General features: G+C 33.8%; 1 protein-coding gene across 1 annotated transcript in view; it reads left to right on the top strand.

Annotated features, from left to right (window-relative positions):
- The window catches only part of rsh (Rap GTPase activating protein radish), a 130337-nt gene that overhangs the window by 84714 nt on the left and 25844 nt on the right, over positions 1 to 19779 (top strand). Inside the window, 9 exon segments of the mRNA XM_018515497.1 lie at positions 11430 to 11506; positions 11509 to 11538; positions 12080 to 12523; positions 13094 to 13334; positions 14086 to 14560; positions 14790 to 14928; positions 15171 to 15348; positions 15881 to 16085; positions 16507 to 16618. Coding sequence (XP_018370999.1) covers positions 11434 to 11506; positions 11509 to 11538; positions 12080 to 12523; positions 13094 to 13334; positions 14086 to 14560; positions 14790 to 14928; positions 15171 to 15348; positions 15881 to 16085; positions 16507 to 16618 — 1897 coding nt within the window. The 5' untranslated portion in view covers positions 11430 to 11433.

The raw sequence follows: 19779 nt of genomic DNA on the forward strand, positions 1-19779 counted from the left end.
AAAAAACCGTCTGTATTAAACATTCTTTTTATTCTGCGCAACGGAAATATTCTGGAAATAATTTAATAAAAAAAAAAAAACGACGAGGAGTACTCACACTGTTACTCGGTGTTGCAGACCCGAATGTTTCGCATGTGTATAATCCACTGTCCCACGATTCTTTGAAGTTCTCCAATGCACTCGCAATACTCCAACGGGCACGTGGACACATTCGCGAAATATATAAACGAATCTCGTCGATCGATGTCACTCACAGATGTAGAAAGATATGTCAAATCGAGATCGCGCGTACTAACTGGCAGTTCGTCCGTAGATTCATCCGGCATTTTCGATTTAGAGCGACAAAAAGACTCCGATTAATCTAATCGGTGATTAATTCAATCGGCAGAATTGATTAAAGCAAAATTTTTAACTACAATTCGCCATCTCTAATCTAATATTTTTTTCCACATGTTAAACGAAAAATTAATTCTATTTTAATAAAATAGTAGCTATCATTTGATTATAACTTAAGTCAATCGTTGATTAAATTAATTGCTTAAAGCAAAATTTCTAACTATATAATTTGTCAATCTAATATTTTTTCCCCACATGTTAAATAACAAAAAATTAATTATTTTATGTTAATAAAATAGTACAACTATTTGACAAAAAAGAGAATTAATTATTGGTTAAATTAATATATATAATCAGATTGTAAAATTGAAGTAAAATTTCAATTATATAATTTGTTCATAATTTAATCTTTTTCCACCTATTAAAAAATTAATAATCTTTCATGTTAATATTATGGATATTACTTGACGAAAGATAGAGAATTGGCGATTAATTTTATTAATATTATATCGACAGAATTGTTTAAAATAAAATTTCTATGTATTTATTTCTTTTATAACTTTTTCCATATATTAAATAAAAAATTAATTATATTCATGTTAATAAAATAGAATACGAATTATTTGAAAGTTAATCACCGATTAAGATAATGATAGTTCTTTGGCGAGCAACCAGTTTTTGGCGCTATTTGTCGACGAGAAAATTTTGACAAGTATTATATCACGTCTCCCTCTCCCTCCCCCCCCTCTCTCTCTCCACCCTCCTCCCTCCCTCTCGCTCTCTCTCTCTCTCTCTCTCTCTCTCTCTCTCTCTCTCTCTCGTACAATTATGACGGGCATGAAAGTTACCGTTATACGCGAATATTGTAGGCGGAATCACTGTCTCGACGAATCCCTCGCGGCGAATCTCTCAACGCTCCCTTTTAAAGCTCCTTGACATGCTGAATGGCACTCAAGATGCTTGACGTGCTCGGAACACACAAAATGTCGTGTACTTATCAGGAAAGCGCGCGACGTTCAGACCGACGTCATGACACGACATGATGGATAGCGATCATGAATACCGAAATGATGAGCTAATCGCAATCCATCGACACACCGAGACAATAGTCCGCCGCAGACTCGGTATTTCCGACGCTCGTTCGTACATGAAACTCACTCGGATACGATTAAAAAGAACAAGAACACGGAGCGATCGCGAACCGCCTAATCGATGTAGCGCGACGCGACGGAACGAAGTATGTACGACGTGAACTAATCGGCAGTTGCCAGGCTTGGTAACGCGATGCGTCCTGTTCGCTCGTCGCGCGGGAAATTTCTTATGCCCGTTTCTAATGCAGATTAATTTTAATCTCGATTCAACTTACTCTTCATCTTTTTCTAGTTTTAAAAATTAGAAGAGATGAAGAGTAAGTTAAAACGAGATTAAAATTAGATTCTTTACTATTTTTTCCCATATGTTAAACAATAAAAAATTAATAATGCTATGTTAATGAAATAATACAACACAGACATTCATCATTTGACAAAAAAGAGAATTAATTATTGATTAAATTAATATATATTTTATTTTAACGTAATCTATATTGATAGAAACAGACATTAACGGTGTGATATATTGAAATATTAGATTAACATTACATTTGTCGTATGATAATTTTTTCAAGTGTATATGGCTGTGTTAATTGGCTGCAGGACAGAATTCTGATCGGATCTTTCTATCCTAGCCAATCAACAAGTTTGAAAAATTTATCGTACAAACAAATGTAATCTTAAATAGGTTTGTTATATCTGAATTGCGAAAAAAAGAGTATACAAGCTTCTACATTTTTTAAAAAAGATAATGATATGGAAGAGGAAGGAGGGCGTATAATTTTTTTATGCATTAAATGTAAGAATTTAATAAAATAAAATTTTTTAAATATAGTTTTCATTTACTAAAACGTTAAATTTACTAAAACATTTAATTTACTAAAACGTAAACAATCCAACAGGATAAAATGCATTTTAATAAGGATACTGAAATTATTAGATTTTAGAACAAAAACGGATAAAATCATACTAGTATTTAGTACATACATCTCGCGTTTGACAGATTTTTGAACGATGTCCAATTAAAAATATACAGAGTGTCGCCAAATATTTTCGTCGTTTCATTTACAACATCCATGCGGATGTGTACGAAAAGTTTACGTAAAAAACCTTTCTTGCATTTTTCACATATTTCCGGTAAAATAATCTCGACGCTGTTTTCTGCCGGATTTATAAAAACTAAAGTTTTAATTATCATCGTGAATGTGATTTCGAAATGTGCCTGGATAGCATGTTATTCGTAATAAACAGTGTTTGATACTTTCATATCAATTACATTTTTTAAAATTTCGTAAAAAGTTTTCTGAAATTTTTCTCTCTGGTTAGTAATAATAACGCACAAGAATATATTTTTAAATTTTTATATACAACATCAAAAATATCTAAAGTATAGTTTTATTTTTCGTCTATCAATTTGTTATGTTACGCAAAATCTAAAGAACATACAGGCTTTTTTCGGATTATTGTTATGATATTTATATTTATATGGTGCTTACATTACATTTTTTACAATATTTTTTAAAGAGACTCATTAACATCAATAAAAAATTAAATTGCTTGTCAATTTAATTTGTTGATTTAATTTGTTGTTTCAAGACCGACAAATAATCGGCGCACAGTTTGCTTGGAAATTGTAAAATTCACATAAAAGTATTAGATATTATACTTGCAATACATTTCATCAGTTTACAAGAAATATTAACAATTTTTTGCAACTTTTATAATTTATTATTAAATCAATTTTTACAATTTGATATTAAAATAAATGCTATAATTTTCTAATATTCTAATCTCTTACATATTCATGTCGCTTATTCTGAAATAAGCGACTGTCGCAGTAAGCAGATCATAAATCGAGCAATTTTAGTTAATACAATTTACAATTTTGTCGTAAAGAGAAAATTACTGTTGAACTTACAAATTATATAATACCTCTTAATTTAAACGTATAATTATTCATAATTATATGGTGAAATAGAAATACGAATGGAGCAGTACTAGCTCATATACAATGCTTATAGCACTCCGTAATATTGAGACGACAATGTGACAAAATAATGTCTCTGATTATATTTATATACGCTGGGAAAAGTTTCATTTGGTTAGAGCTTGATCCATAATCTAGTCTCCGCGTGAACATAAATTTCTCTTGCCGGTACAAGAGAAAGGATATTAGTTCTGCTCCACCCTCGGGAATCCTGCGGATCCTTCGGCTTCTTCCTCCCTGTTCCGTTCACCACGAGACGTCCCAATTGTACATCGCTTGCTCTTTCTCTTCTCCTGACGGACAACGTTGTCGCGATGGTTGCTATGGGGATACCCTTCTCAGCTTTTGTTCGGTATCAAGCAACAGCGTGTCCGATTTTCACTTCTCGCATTTGATCCTCGTGACCCGATGCGTCCCTCTTTCGCTTCCTCGATCCCTTATTCTTTCACCGTCGTTTCCACGAGCCTTCTGGGACTTTCGCACGACGTTGAAACGTTGTTCATTCGTCAGCAAGATCGCTTCTTGTCCTCAACGAAAACATTGTTACGTCTTACTCTCTTTATCACTCTGGATAAATCGAAATTCTCTGGAAGCACAGATAAGATTTTTCATCGAATGTCGTTGCTGTATTTCGAAATATCATGTTTCGATTCTTTGGTTATGCGATGAGATGACCGAGTAGATTTTGCAGCTCAAAATATTTTCGGGAAAAATTGCACCGTACATAAATATTTGCATAGAAGTTTGTATAGAAAATTGGAATTCTTTTAGACAATATGTTTTACTTCTCTCACAAACTGCATATTAGTAAAATAATGCACAAAGTAATGAATTAAAAATAATCAATATGCGTAACGTTACAATCTTTATAATGTTATATCTTGTTACCAATTTTGCTTGCAAGTTCGCGAAGCTCAAGAGAAAAATTAATGAATAATAGTATACACTTAGCAGTTCCCCGGAAAAAAATATTTTTGTGGTAGAATTTCCTGGCGAAGATGTTAGAGAAAGATATTTACCGACTAACACCGTCGTGCCTTTCATCTTTTAACGCCCACCTGTGGATCAGTATTTCTTCTAAGTATCGAGCCTCAGGTACTACCACTTGGGACGTGCGCGAATATCCCTGGCATTCGTATTGTTACGTCCATCACAAACGATCGTATCACGAAACGCGATCCCTCGATAGCAAATAATCGCGAATCGTATGTCGTCGACTGGAATTGGATATGGATCGTTTGTTTTGCTACCTTCGCAGGTTTCTTTCGATTTTCTTCGAACGGGTTGATTTGCTGGAAACTACTATTGTACATATAGAGAATGTCGAAGTTAACAGAAAATATTGAAGAATCGTGTCCAATAACAGATAAAGAAAATAAATACTTAAACGGATTCTTGCACGAAAAGATCTTTTGCAAGTCAAGAGAGCTTTCCTGGAAGCAATTATCGTTTGTTGCAATACCAATTTCAGTATTAAAAGCGATGGACTTGGTATTTTGCTTCTCATATATATAATTCTCTCTTCTTTTCCTCTCTTTTTTTTTCCTTCTATTTTACAATCCATTTATTTTATACTTCTCATTCGTGACACATTAATTTTGTTTTAATTTCAATCGTGTAGCCAAAGATTTAATATATTATACATTTCTGAATGATGTTAATAGTCTTTAACTTTTTCAATACTACAATATTTTTGTAATATTGTTCGGAGTCTTTTGAAATGGAAAATATGTATGAGTGATGGAAATTTCGTTCTAGAAACTTGAAAATTCCATGAAACATACATATCCCAAGAGTGATAAAAAAGTTAATCAAATATTCGGCTCAAAATTTTTATTTCTCTCTCTCATGTGATTAATTTAATTTGTGCAACATTTTTAAAAATATAACTTCGTTTTTTAAAGGTAACAGACATTTTGTTCTGCAGTAATAATTGCACTAAATTGAAACCAATATAAACGGAAAAATTTATATGGATATTAATATAGATTCAATTTACAGAGTATCAGTATAATTAAATAATCGATACATATATATATAATTTTAAGTATATTATTATATACATATATAAAAATAGTGTCTTTGAACAATGTTCTTTAAATATTTGCTACTTCAAAAATGTCTCCCTATAAAGCATATATTGATACTTCCATTATCGATTCCCTGTCATCCTCAAATATTTAACTCGATAGAAAGCTTTAAACGCGTGGCAGACATGATCGAGTTTACAAAACGTGCATACCGCACCGTCTCGATAAAGGGACATTTTACCATCATTTATGTGGAGAATACCGTTTCTACCATGTAATACGTTTCTGACATTTCCGAATAAAAACTCGTTTTCGTATCGCACCGCTGTATTTGTATGAATCGTTTCAGTTGTTTTATACTTTCGTGACGTATTTTCCATAGACTTCCACTAAGCAATGTTTAGTTTTTAATTACATACGCTACGTCATCATTTATTACGAAGCAATTCCTAAACACAGAATAATCAAGACAATAATAACATTATTGACTAAAACAAAAATTTACAGCTTTATTAACTGTAAAAAGCGTGGTAACAATATCTGTGTCAATTAAAATATCCAGAAAGTGTAGATGAATGTTATTTGCGATAAGTTTTGTTTTATTTTTTTCACCTGGAAAACCTTTTGCGATTTTCATCCAGGATGAAAGCAAAGAGATTTTATTTTATCTGAAGGATGGCTCTATTTCATTTTTTTTTGCATCCCGTTTTCCCTCATCTAACTGTTACTGGCCGTCAGCTTGTTCGCAGATGAGCTTGCGAAACGATGCCGGATGAGTTTTCCTTCCGACGAGTTTTGGGGTCGGATTTTATTAAGGTACTTCGCGTGGTCTGCGTCGCGATCTGCGTTGCAAGGAAATGAGTCCTTCAATTTGCCCAAGCACTACTTCGCCGAGTCCTCTGCAAGTTTTTTCTGCGAATAAACTTTGCTCGTTTTTACGAGGCCGCAATCACGGCGATATCTCACGATATCCTAGGAGTTATTATTACCTTCGAGCAAACATCTCTTAAAACATTTCTCGCTATTATAAGGAATTTTACACCACGTGGCATATTGTATATAATTTAAAAGCAATGTTTACGAAATCAAAATGCAAAGCTTCTTATGAAACACTTACAAAATTACGAGACGCATTAATATCGAAAATATTTTATTCTGGAAAATAAATTTCTCGAGCTTTTTCATTTTATTACAATATGGTTTAAACTTTGAGATTAACGGATAGAAATATTATTAGAATAAGTCATTAAAATTTAATTGCTCTATTTCGTTTCTTAATAATTGTAAAATTAGAAAGTTAATTCTCATTACTGTTAGAACATTGGAAAAAAATTTCGAGAGTTGAGAATATATTTTGATGCTATATATACTAATAATAACATTATTGGACTTAAAAATGCATTAATATTCCTTTTCTAATAAGAATTTAGTAGAATCAATATTCAATGCTTCAAGTGCAGCAACAATCATAATTGATGAAAGCATATTTATGCTGTACAATTACTGTGAACTAAAAATGCAACGCATGCGTATGCACGTTCACATAAATTTTTGAAATATGCCAATCCCGTTTCTTGCTTCCCATCTATGTACTAGTTTCTGGTTACGACGCTTCGAATTACACACGCGTGTCGCGTTGCGTAAAATTAAATTCAAGAGCAAATATGATATTGCGGGATATCTATTGCGCGTTCATAATTTCAATGTTAACGTGATGCTCGCACGAGTAATTCATTCTACGCGCATAACGCTACTAAGTTATACTACGTAATTGTTAGATAATAAATATGAAGAATCATGTGTATATGTGTGTATATATATATATGTATATATATATATATATATGAATAATAATATAAGAATAAGAAAATTTCCTTCAAATTAATATTGTATTATAATTGTATAATTTCAAATCACTTAAATCCCTTCAAGCATTTTTCTCTTGAAAATGTACAATGCAGCAATATCAAGAAAGTATAAACACATTTCTTACAAAATGAATTTTATTTTCCGTTTTGATCCTCAAAACAACGTTTCGCTCTATGGTCGCGTAACACGAACCATTTTCCGCTCAGCTCTCGCAATCGACATTATTAACGCACAATGGATGTTGAAACAGGAAATGTCAAAGCTGTCGTATTAATGACGTTTTGCCGACCGATAATGCAAGCTATAATGTGACGTTAAACCAGACGTATTACGGCGATGCAAGGTGGTGATCTGGATGGTCAACTTGACACGCGTTTTCACCATAATGTCTTAAAATCGAGGAAATACCGAGAAGTCACAACTCGAAGAAGTACGCATGATTTATTTCACTCAATATTTATTATTAAAAAGGAATCAAAGAACGTATTTTCATAATTGTAACATAAGACTTTTAAAATATTATTACATAATATTTTCTTAAAATCATAAAATTTGAAGTGTCATTGTTTTAAATTATTTTAAACAAATCTTTCGTTGTGAAAATGTTATCAAAATCCTGAAACTTTTTCAAAATAAATTTCTAAAGCGTAAAATTATTATTTTATTGGACAATTTTACACTTCATACGTTTTTTAATTTTAAAAGGAGAAAAAAGATTTAATATATCTTAATATTAATGCAACCACAACAAAGAGAAAATTTTTATTTAAAAAATTTGTTTTTCTAAACAAAAAATTGTACGATAAATTTATTCTTAAAATTAATTCTCATTTCTAAAAAAATATTTTGTAAAATCGAGTAAAACATCTTTTCGCAATGGAATTCACTTTTAATGATGCACAAAATTGCGGTGACCAACAAAAAAATTATTACACATTTCTCCATTTATTATGCTGTATTATAAAATCCCTTGTATTTAATATGGTTATATATAATAGCGGGAAAATTAAAAGTTTTATGCTTTCGATCTCTTTTTATAAATTTATATTCTTTGCCGTAATGTACGTTTTTCGCGTAGTTTCTCGCGCTTTACAAACCTCAGCGTGGCTTTCGGATGCGGGCTTTAGCACGGGCAAATAAAAGTTTGCAATCTGCGTACTCTCATGCATCTGCACTTTCCCGCAGTCTCAAATAACATTAGTAAAAAAAGGAAAAAAATTCTATTTGTTGTTGGGATTTGTATTAAGGATTTTTTTTGTATTCTGAAAAAACACGATATATTTAGCAATAATATATATAATCTCGTTAATATCTTTTTCAAATATTTCTATTTTATTTGAATTTTTACGTCTTACATATACTATACATTTAATACTCAGTCATTGTTAAAAAAAAAAATTGTTTTACAATTCCAGAATTTTCCAAGAGAAAGAATTTTAGAAAAACTGGGGCATGATGTGTTCTGTAAATTTTCATTCAGCGTTAATTAAAAATTAATTAAAATTAATATTAAATGAGAGAAATTAAACAAAGTGAAATAAAATTTTAAAACAAAAAAATATGAAAACTACGAAATTGTAAGTTTTAATTGAATAATTTACAGGTAATATTGACTTATATTTTTTAATATGTAAAATTTTCGTATTTTTAAGAAACTTTTGCATCCAAACTTATTGACAATCGATATTAAACGTGCATTCGTTACTGATGCTCGTCTGTTTGGCAGAGCGAAGTAATTGGGGCAAGTGAATCGCTAATTAGGTCACTTCGTGCATAAGTAAGTTCTATGGCTTTGACAGGGAGATTAATTAATTGTTGTCCGCGCACGTTTCGGGTCCAGCTTTCAACAAGCTGTAGTTTTTTCTGTCTACAGTTCTTCTGACAAAATTGTAATTACGCTTTACCGAAACGCTTTTGTCCCCCATTGAACTACTTCTCTTAATTCGTCTTATACAAGCCGTTAAACTTTGCCGTTAACGACCGGCTGTATTAGCATACGAATGGATTGGAGTTGGTCGACTTGCGATTTCTCTTAACATAAGACTACGCAATAATTAAGTTTTAACGAGGTAATACCGTTATGAGTAGGAGTTTCTGGAATGTTATTAATATATGGCAAAGCTTGTAGCGAATCAGTTTCGCGGGAATTATGGGAAGATTATGGATGGAAGTGCGTATTTGAGTGAAATTTGTAGCGTATAATTCAAAGTTTGCGCATATTTGACGGGGAATGCAGTTCTATCAAGTTTCACTTAATACACGAGTATCAGATGTGGGAGAAACCGGAGGTGAAATATGTATTGAAGTGATGCAAAAATTCTCACATAACGCATTTATGATAATATTCCATATTTTAATAGGTTGAATAATTTTAAAATCGTATTTCTTCTCATATACGGTGAAACTTTATATTTAATTTGATATCGTGATCCGACTGATTATTAAATGACTGTTAAAATATTTTTATAAAATGTGTGGGAAATTGTATATATTTATATATATAATATTATATCATGTTACATATTTTGTCGCAGCGCGTTATTTATTCACAGTATTCTTGCATTACATTATCATAATCAAACTCCATTGTCAGTCTCTTACAACGTCATTGATTTTCGATAATGCTTATAAGAAACCAATGGTGGCGTCGCGCGTCGCGTCGGTTTACATAAAAACAAAGTTACTCTCGTAATTAAAAGTGATCATCGATTGCTCCCACGCTATCTCAAGTATCATGCGCCTTTACAGGATACAGCATCATCGAGAGCGCGATGTCTCTCTACATCAACTACTTTACTACCCGGTAGCGGTCTATCGAAAAAAAAAAAGTTTGTGTGTGTGTATCTTTTGCAGGTCGGCCAGGCCCTTGCCATGCGATGTCGTTGCAGAGCCCCAGACTTCGACATTACAGGTCGAAACATCAAATCAGATATATGCCTTCTAAAAAAGTTTTCAGTATGTGCTGTATACAATGAGAAAAAAATATGCGGCTCTCTCGCTCTATAGTAATTTGTATATATATATTATATTATGTAATATATATATACATCTCGAGTTTCTTTATGCATCCACGCTTTTGGAATGACGTTCATCGGCGCTCGCGAAACACGCTGCGGTAACATTTCTAGACCGGAAGCTGATATCGACTTGTGTGATCTCGACGATCTCGAGTTTTGCATACGTTAGAATGAGTTCTTGAGTTTACTCGCTTCTCCTCCGAAACCTGTCTTATTCATATTTAAATCTATGCTAATTCCAAACGACGTATAAAGAATTCAATTTTACATATATTAAACATTAAACGGAACATGTCATTGTCGTGATAATTTTATATAGCGCGAATGTCTTAAAATTGAGGATAAAAAGTAAGAATATTTTGGTTTTTTTATTTTATATCTATAAGTGTCGTGATCATGATTAAATTGATGTTAAATATATATATTTTTTTATTTTCTAAATGTGATACGAGAATGTTTACGATATTTGTTGCAAGATGTATTTCTGCTCGTTACATATCAATATGTTGGAAATATTTCACGTTATTTTCTAAAATTCCACATTCGCGCTAACATATTCTGAGATTATTCTCGCGTATATCTCTATCAGACGTCGACATGGTCGAGCTTACACAACTGCCGTTTTTAACTATTACACTTGCGTTCTTGTGTCTACTGTACATTGTTAGAGTGTTGTTCTACTTAGCTACGTTTGTATTATCTTGGATATCTCGTTAAGTTCTTTCGATCGTATCTACGAAGTGGGCGAAGTAGACGAAGCGTGGTTTCGTGGCGATAAAGAAGCAGGAAGAGGCTCGCATCTGTATATATCAATACCTCGTGCGCCTCCGCCCGCTGTATCTCGAATAGCTTCACGCAAAATCGAGCATGACGATCATCCCTATCGTGAACGCGTTTTTTCGGGGGCTTACAAGAGAAACCACGACTTCGATAAATTATCACTTTCAAGCGCTCTGTTGGCATGGCCTGGTTTCACGTAACTTTATCGTTGAGAGATGCACCTTCTTCTTCCGTTGAAAGTTCTTCCGTTCCGCTTGCGAGCGGACGTCGCACTTTCCTTGCCGGCTTAAACCAAGACCGCACGCTTCCTCTTTTCCAGGACCATGACAGCGATCTGCTTCGTGTGCAACCTGCCGATCCTGAGCCATCAAGTCGGGCTGATATGGCAGGGGGGGGACAGGAGGAGTCCACTCTGAGGCAACGCCTGGGTATGCATAGACACGCTTTTAGTCCGTAACCAGAATTTTTCGCACGAAAGCACATTATGGAAATTCGTTGGTTTTCTCATGCAAAAGTGCTTTGAATTCATTTTCATGCGGATTGTAATGGCGGTGTGTGTGTTTTGCGGAAATATTAAAGTCAGAAGTTAATGGTATTTATATTCTCATCTACCTTTTTCAAGAGTAAAATGCATTCTTTTGAAAAAAAAAATGTATTGTTAAATAGAAAATTATAACACAAAAGAATGGCATTTTGAAGAATAAAGAAATATAATTGCGTGATTAATATATTTCATATTTTTATTTCTCGAGCAATTTTCTCTATTATAGGTATACATAAAATATGTATATGTAAAATAACGTTTCAATATTGACAATCTACTTTAATAAAGCTACAAGAACTCCTATTAAACTCCTATTACTACCGCATCAGACTTTTGTAACAATTCATCGATAATAAGACAGCATTATCTTACTATTTATCAAATAAACATCTCTTCAATATATAGTGTAATGTATTTGCTCTTAGGAACAGGCAGACGAGATTCCGCGGCACAGATCACGTCAATCTCGCCACCTGGCGAAACTCAAGATTGTTCACCGACGAATCAGCGCCGGCGGCGATCGAGTCTCGCTCAATTGACCGATATTCTGCGGGAATGGGGTGGCGGAGGTATTTCCACGAAAAGCAGCCGCGGCAACAAGCTTTGTCGAAGGGAAACCTTGGCGGATATCGCCAAATCGCTACCGTGGTCGAGACAAACTACCACGGATGCCAGCCATCTGGTTAGCCTGCGAAAAAGGCGGGAGAGTTCGGTCGACAGCGGCATCCGGAGCCAAGTGTCCAGTAAGTCCAGACGAGATTCCGCCATCAGTGACCTTAAGAACGATATAGCCAGACTTTGGAGTAAGAAGGATGTATTGCTGCAACCACAGCCGCCGCCCACTGTCATCTCGCCCACGCCACGCCGAGGTAAAATTTTCAGCGAGAGGGAAGTCACTTCACCAGTAACAGTCTAAAAATAGCACGCGCTTACAGCTACATTGAAAATCCCGTTTCGCGGAAAACGGATCCACTAATTTCGCTAGTCACGATATTACTGAAAGTAAATTGGGGATGTTCTGCGTGGAAATCATGAATTTTATATTAGGAACAAATTAAGTTCAGTATACTTATATCGATTTAGAATAGTCGAGCTAGGAAAAAGTTTAGGGAAGATGGCACATCCCATTTTCTTTCAATGGTTATGACGACATAACGTGTAAACTTGTATCAAATTTTTGAACTTATATTGCATTTCAATTTTAGTAATTTTTATTTTTACGCCAGTAAATCTTATTTTTAAATTAAAAGACAAGAAAGTTTTTGTAATTCATATCAGCGAAGTAATGGTTATTTCAAATATTTTTCTCAATGTACGTTTGCATAAAACATAAATTTTCGAACGATGTAAAGAAAACTTATCTTTACGGAAGAAATGCATTTAAATTGCTTAAAGAATTGTACACGTGTATCTTATTGATTACTATTTTTATATTGCAGGCTCAGGCGAATCGAGAAACTCTCGCCGCGGTTCGGGAGAGAGCGCGAGGTCTAGGAGGGATTCAGTGATTACGGGACAATCTCAGAGTCCCGGTGATCGTAAGCACAATTGTCGTCATCACAGACGTAGGCAATCTCAGCAATCTGTCGATGGGGGTGGCGTCACACCTACGAAATATTATAGAAATGATCAAAGACCAAGCGCTTCCAGCACAGACAGCGCGGGTAGCAATACGGTTCGGTTAGTTAAATTACAATAAATCAATTAGATCTTAACAAATTTACTTAAAAAATATACTTAACAGAAATAATTCAATTTTCGGAGTTAGTTATTTTCAATATTGATACGTTATAAATTGTATATAAGTAATTTTCAGTTAATTATTTTCAATGATCCGTTAATTGATACATTATAAGTAAGTTGTGTAAGTACAGATACGGAAAAAAAGGTTTTGCTGACATATCTAAAAGTTTAGTTAAATACAAATCTAAAAATATAATTTTGTTGAACCATTTAAATTATGTAAATTTAAGTTAATTGCTATAAAATAATTGCCAAAACTATCTTTCAGCATTGCTCATTATATTTAAAAGTTATAGAATATAGTTAGAGTTCAGTACTAGTAGTTTAATATAGAGAATCCAATGTAGGTGTCAGTCAGACACTGTGTAACACAGTAAATCATTACATCCTTGTTGTTTGCCTATGTTAAACAAGGATAACATAATTCACTGTTACACGAAGTGTTACACAGTGTCTGACTGTGTCCTTGCTGGAAAACACACCGTAGTTAGTTGATGGCTCAACAAAATTATTTTTAAATCTGTAAAATGTAGCTGAGCGTTTTTAGATGTTTCAGCAAAATCATTCTTTCCGTATTGTACGGTGCTAAATAATAGAACATTGTTTAATCTAAAATGACGAATTATTTATTCGTGTTTACATTAATAAAATATAATATACCTGGCTTATTAATTTTCTTCTATTGCAGAGAACATCTGGAGGCTCAGAGGAACTCCACCGACAAAAGTGAGAGGTCGAGTAGCTTCGAAGGCAAGACCCAATCAACAGGTTCCACCATGATTGATACAAAGACGGTGACGATGACGTCCTTGATAGTTAATGGGAAAGGGTCGATTGTCATCACAACGACAACCGATTTCAAGACAATGTCGCTCAACACTTCGCCAGTGATGTCCACCTTATGCCAGACTATGTCGACCTTAACTGTGGACACAAGGCCCGTGATTGAAAACAAAATTGGTGCCAGCTTGGACACATCCGTGAACCCACCGACCATCGTTATGTCTTCGGTAACACCACCGGCGATCTCACCGACGGCCGGAAGCAGCCTTCCGCTTCCTGGGACATCGACTTCCGGTAGCTCCAGCCCGGTCGGTTCCCCGAACGTCAATAACACACCTACGCATCCGTTACTTTCCACTCGAAGAGACTCGACCACGCAGGTAGCGGTTATCGATAGGTCCTTTTTTTTTTGTGACAAAGAATAGCAATTAAGCAGCTCATATACTATGAAGCTGTATAATACTATTTTTATTAATATTTCAAAAAAATCTTCCAACTGCTTCTCTCTCTCTCTCTTCAATTATTTAATAAAATGATTTTATAATTAGAAATCTTTAATTTCGTTTGAGAGATCGTTGATTTTATAATGGTCATCGATTCTTTCGACAGTGTAATTTCAAGGGTAAAGAAGTCTCGCCGAGTAAACTGTCGAGGCTAATACGCCAGCATGCAGCAATTGATGAATCGATGCCACCCACAGGACGACGTGGTAGCCAACCAACTTTATCACCAGATCCTGAAGATGGAGGTAGATACCAACTACTGTTATAACAAATTTGTTTCTCTACTTTTAAGTTTTTAAAATTTTGATTAAGGCTTTTAAATTTTGGCAATTGATATGTTAACATTTAAATAATTTTTTAATTATGTCTTGCAAAAATTTCTTTTATATATAAATAATATGTGATTGGAAGAAAAGTATTAAAAAAGGACATTTCTATAATTGAATAAGTGACAAGATATAGTAATCTTGTTGATGTATGTTTGAAGGTCGAAAAGCACGGAGGGACTCCTTGAGCCCGGATTCTGCTTCTTACCTACGACGTCGCGATTCAAAAAGTCATCTGAGTCCTGATAGAAATGTCGATAAGAGAGATATCAGCCCTATCAGACAAAGAAAGAGTCGATTAAGAAGACAGTCCACCTCAATGGCTGGTCGGCCACCACGGTACCTGCATTCTATTGATTTTTTTAACGTATATAGTATAAATAATGCTTCGTTCGATATACTCTTATTCTATTATCAACACTTCAAATTGTTCATTCTTAAATATTTTATTTTAACGTTGTATACGCGTAAGATTTTGTTTATTAAAATCTTGTTATACATAAAAAATTAATTAATATCTTTTATAAAATATTTTTCTAAATTTACAATACATCACATATGACATTTATAGATACTTATATTATTTCAATTTGTTTTTTTGTAAATAAGAAAAATTATAACGGGATTAATTTGTAATTAAGATATTTTTCATTTATTTTATAATTGTCAGATAAAGTTCATTTAAATTAATTAGAATGGATATAAAAATCCGAACAATAATTTTATGAAAGTTTATAGATGTGCTTAATGTCGTGTTATTGTAATACGGCAGTGTCTCACGTCATGTCTTAACGTCGAGATACTACCGTGTCTCCAGATTTCAAATTTAAAGCTAGGCAATCCGTGTTTCACATCGAATTTTGTATTACAGTTCGCCAGACAGTTCTTCGTGTTCGTCCAGAGAGCCCAGTCCTTGCGCTCGCGCACCCGGTAATATTCACCATGCGCCGATAATTCGACGGCAATCCACCACGGAGGAGATCCTGATAGCGCGCGGTTTTCGACGGCAGAGTACCACCGAAGAAATGATACGATGCCGTAATTTTAGACGACAGAGCTCTCAGAGCGACGATACGGTTTGTTCCTTTCGACAATTCACAATAAACTTCATCTTACAATTAGGAATAAATGTATTAAAAGAATAATTACTCAAATTTTTTTAATAAAGAAAACTTTGTCAGAATTTTTATAAAAAATTTCCAAAAAAGATATTAATGGATACATTTAATAATTTCTAGTGGCCTTTTTTTACTTTAAAAGTAAATTTTATAAAGTAACATCAACCTTGAAATATTAAAAATTTTTATAAAATATTTTTTAAATATATATATGTATATATTTTTAAAATTTTAGATTTAAAAGAGAATATATTAAGGAGGTAACATAATCCAAAAAAAAGTACTTCGTTTTTTTATCGAAAAATTATTAAATCCTTTTAATTAATATTAATCTGTAAAGATCACTGTAAGAAATTTGTACATATTGTGCATTTCGCAGGTTCAGAGATCTCGCGGACGAAGAAACAGCTCGGCTCAAATCACGGATGGTACTTTCGCATCAATGACAGTTGAAACGTCCAGCACTTTATTTGACAGCAGCACCCAGACTGGTGAGTGATAAAAAGGAATTTCGCTGATCGATATAATAATTATTATGTACAAAGGGGAACCGCGTATCATTACTTTAAATCGTGGCGTTACAATGAATTTCAGCGTATGCCAATTAAAAATTCCATTCATCATCTGACTTTTTTGACAGTAACAACTGTTTACGAAAGCGATTTTTTGTGAATTTTCAATATACTTAAGATATTCTGTGCATGTACTAATCTTGAAATAATAATCAATGTGGTAATCACTTGATGGTAACTAAACTACATGATAATAATATTAACATAGAAACTCGAGGCATATAGCACATTTATATTTTTATTTGTTTATATGTATAAATTTTTATGCTCGGATATTTATACGTATAGATTTTTATAATCAGATTACGTCATGTTGCAGTAGTACGAATCAATGACACAATACATTTCTCAATGGTATTATATCTCACAATGTTCCATCATAAAAATTGTTTCTGGAATATAAATTTTGCTTCCCATTTATCAGATATTCACTGTTCTATTAGATTTGATTAAAAAGTTCTTGTCTCTTCTTTTTTAAAGATCATATAATACGTTTTACATATTGAATTTTGCGTCGTAATGAACGACGTAATGAACAAGTAGCCTTAACGCAACACTATTGATCCGTCTCATTTAATACGAATTTAAATTAATACTTGAGTTATGTAAATAAATCTCCGTTACTTTTTTAATACATTATAAAAATAACTGCTGTTGAATATTATTTACAAGTGTTAATTAATATTGTTATCTATTCGTCCAAAAATTTAAGTGTTATCAAATCAAATCAAATCAAAAGAATAATAAAAAAATTTTTCTAATTATTAAAAAATTCTTAAAAATAATTTGATAATAAAGAAACATAAAATAAAATTTCTCTTTTGTGAGATTTTTATGATCGGATTACGTCATGTTGCAGTAGTACAAATCAACGATATTTCTCAAAGGTATTATATCTCATATAATGTATTTATTATAAAAAATTATTTTCAGTATGTTTTTAGCTGTTTTTTTTTTAACATAAAACTTAAACACGAGAATAGTCACATAATCTCGATTTAAACAAATTTATTTTCTACGATTAATTTTTTATCCTTTATGTCCTTTCTGTAATTACGTATATCGTGTATTATTACATCATATACACATACACTTATAATTTCCATGTTTATTTTATTATTAACAGATGTTTTTTCAATTTGGATTTTATTTAATTTCATTTCTATAGAAGCAATCGAGTATAGAGCAATCGAGAAGGTTTTCTCATCTCCGTACCGACTGAAACTAATATTCATTCAAATTAGAAATTCAGATAATTGTAGTAATTATTTTCATTACTTTAGATAGGCAGCAAGCCCGCGTATTCGTTATCAAGCGTTCTCCATCTCGAACATTGCGCTAAATTCGCGCCCTTATTGCTACGTCATGCGCGATCGGACGCGGGGGTCGCGGATAACCGTCGTCGCGATGCTTGAGGACGCAGGCGTCATCGTGGCCGGTTTAGTTCCTGCGGAATAACACGGGGTGCACGGCAGTCGATAGGCTGAAAAACAGAAAACTAGCCCTTGTAAGACACCCCTCGGCTAAGGACGAGCGTGTGTACACTCGTCGCGGCTCCGCTTCGTGCGCGAGGTGTTCCCGTCTTTATAGAAAGACGCAAGAATAATCGCACTAGGATACGTCTTAGATTAAGACGAAGACATCGAAAATATTCGTCAAACTCAGGAACAAGTGTTTATTTCGCCATCCTGAGGATCGACGATCGAATTCGAGCGAGGAAGGATCGCTCTTGAGAAAAGGACCTTCTGCGATCGAACGATACGCTTAATCCCTCGTGTTTTAATTGAAGGTGGACGTAGTAAATCCTCTTGCCCGTCCCACTTCCTTCTTTGTCTGTTTACTTGCATCAAAGGATCGATCCTGAGGCGATCAAATGAACCACGGGCTCGGTGGCGAGTCATGCTGTCAGGAGGGTGCACAGTTCTTCCTGCGGAAGGATGACACCGTCGAGTTTATCCATTAGAGCGATGAAAACACGTTGATCGTGGGTGGTAACCTTTCTTTCGATCTACAGATCTGGATTTACCAACTGTTAGGATTCTCGCGTGTGAACAAAGGCGTTTTCTCACGTATATATACCGCGAACTCGTCTTATCGTCTTCGCTCGCGGAGCGCAGGATCAGGTGTTTCCCGGTGACAGGACACAACCACTTGTGGCGGGGCCCGGCAAACAACATATTCGATATTGGCCCCCGACATCAAGCGAACAATTTGGAAATTGGCCAACGCGTGGCACGCGTCGTCAGGGAGACAGGGATCTAACTCATCCCTATCGTCGGACGTCCTAAAAAACTCTTTCGTGACCTTCAAGGCAGCGCCGGACGTCTCCGGACGTCCTTGACACATTATGTCGATCGTTCGATAGTCGCGTGCGCGATTGGTCAGTGTGCCGATTGTGTTTTCTCTGTGTAATGCCAAATTCATTGTGAGTGATGGCGAGGAGGACTCGTCCTGGCGATCGAGGACTCTGTTGCTTCCCTGTCATGACACTGGAGACTCTCACAAAAGTGATCCACAGGTATGACCCAACACGTATGAACTACATTTTCAATATAAAACTTTCCATTTTCTCTTTTAATATAATGCAAGTATAATTATCATGAAAACTTTATATTCTGTGTAAATTTTATATTATATCGGATATTTTGTGGAATCCGATATGCATCGAGTGCAAAAAATATTCGTACAGAGAAAATTTTTATTAAAAAAGCTGTATTTGTAGAAAATGAACATTAATCAATAATTTTACATGAGTACATTCTGTCCTGATATAAACAAAAAAACTTCACGTATTCTTGATTTTAAAATCTCGACTCTACGACTTTTTGTGCGTTCAAATAATACGATTTTTCATTTCTATTTATTTTTAAAGTAATATATTTTAATTATTATACATTTTTTTAGGCAAAATAATTTTGAAAACTATACAACTCATTTTACTTTTTATTAATCAATTGCTAACTAATGTTTACTTTGTAAAAATAAAGGTTTATAAAATGTTATGTTCGAATACTCTTAAAATATTGTGTACGAATACTTTTTGTATTCATTATATATTATATTCTAGAATATTGGATTGA

This window comes from Trachymyrmex cornetzi, unplaced genomic scaffold, assembly GCF_001594075.2.
Source record: "Trachymyrmex cornetzi isolate Tcor2-1 unplaced genomic scaffold, Tcor1.1 scaffold579, whole genome shotgun sequence".
Classification (NCBI taxonomy): domain Eukaryota; kingdom Metazoa; phylum Arthropoda; class Insecta; order Hymenoptera; family Formicidae; genus Trachymyrmex; species Trachymyrmex cornetzi.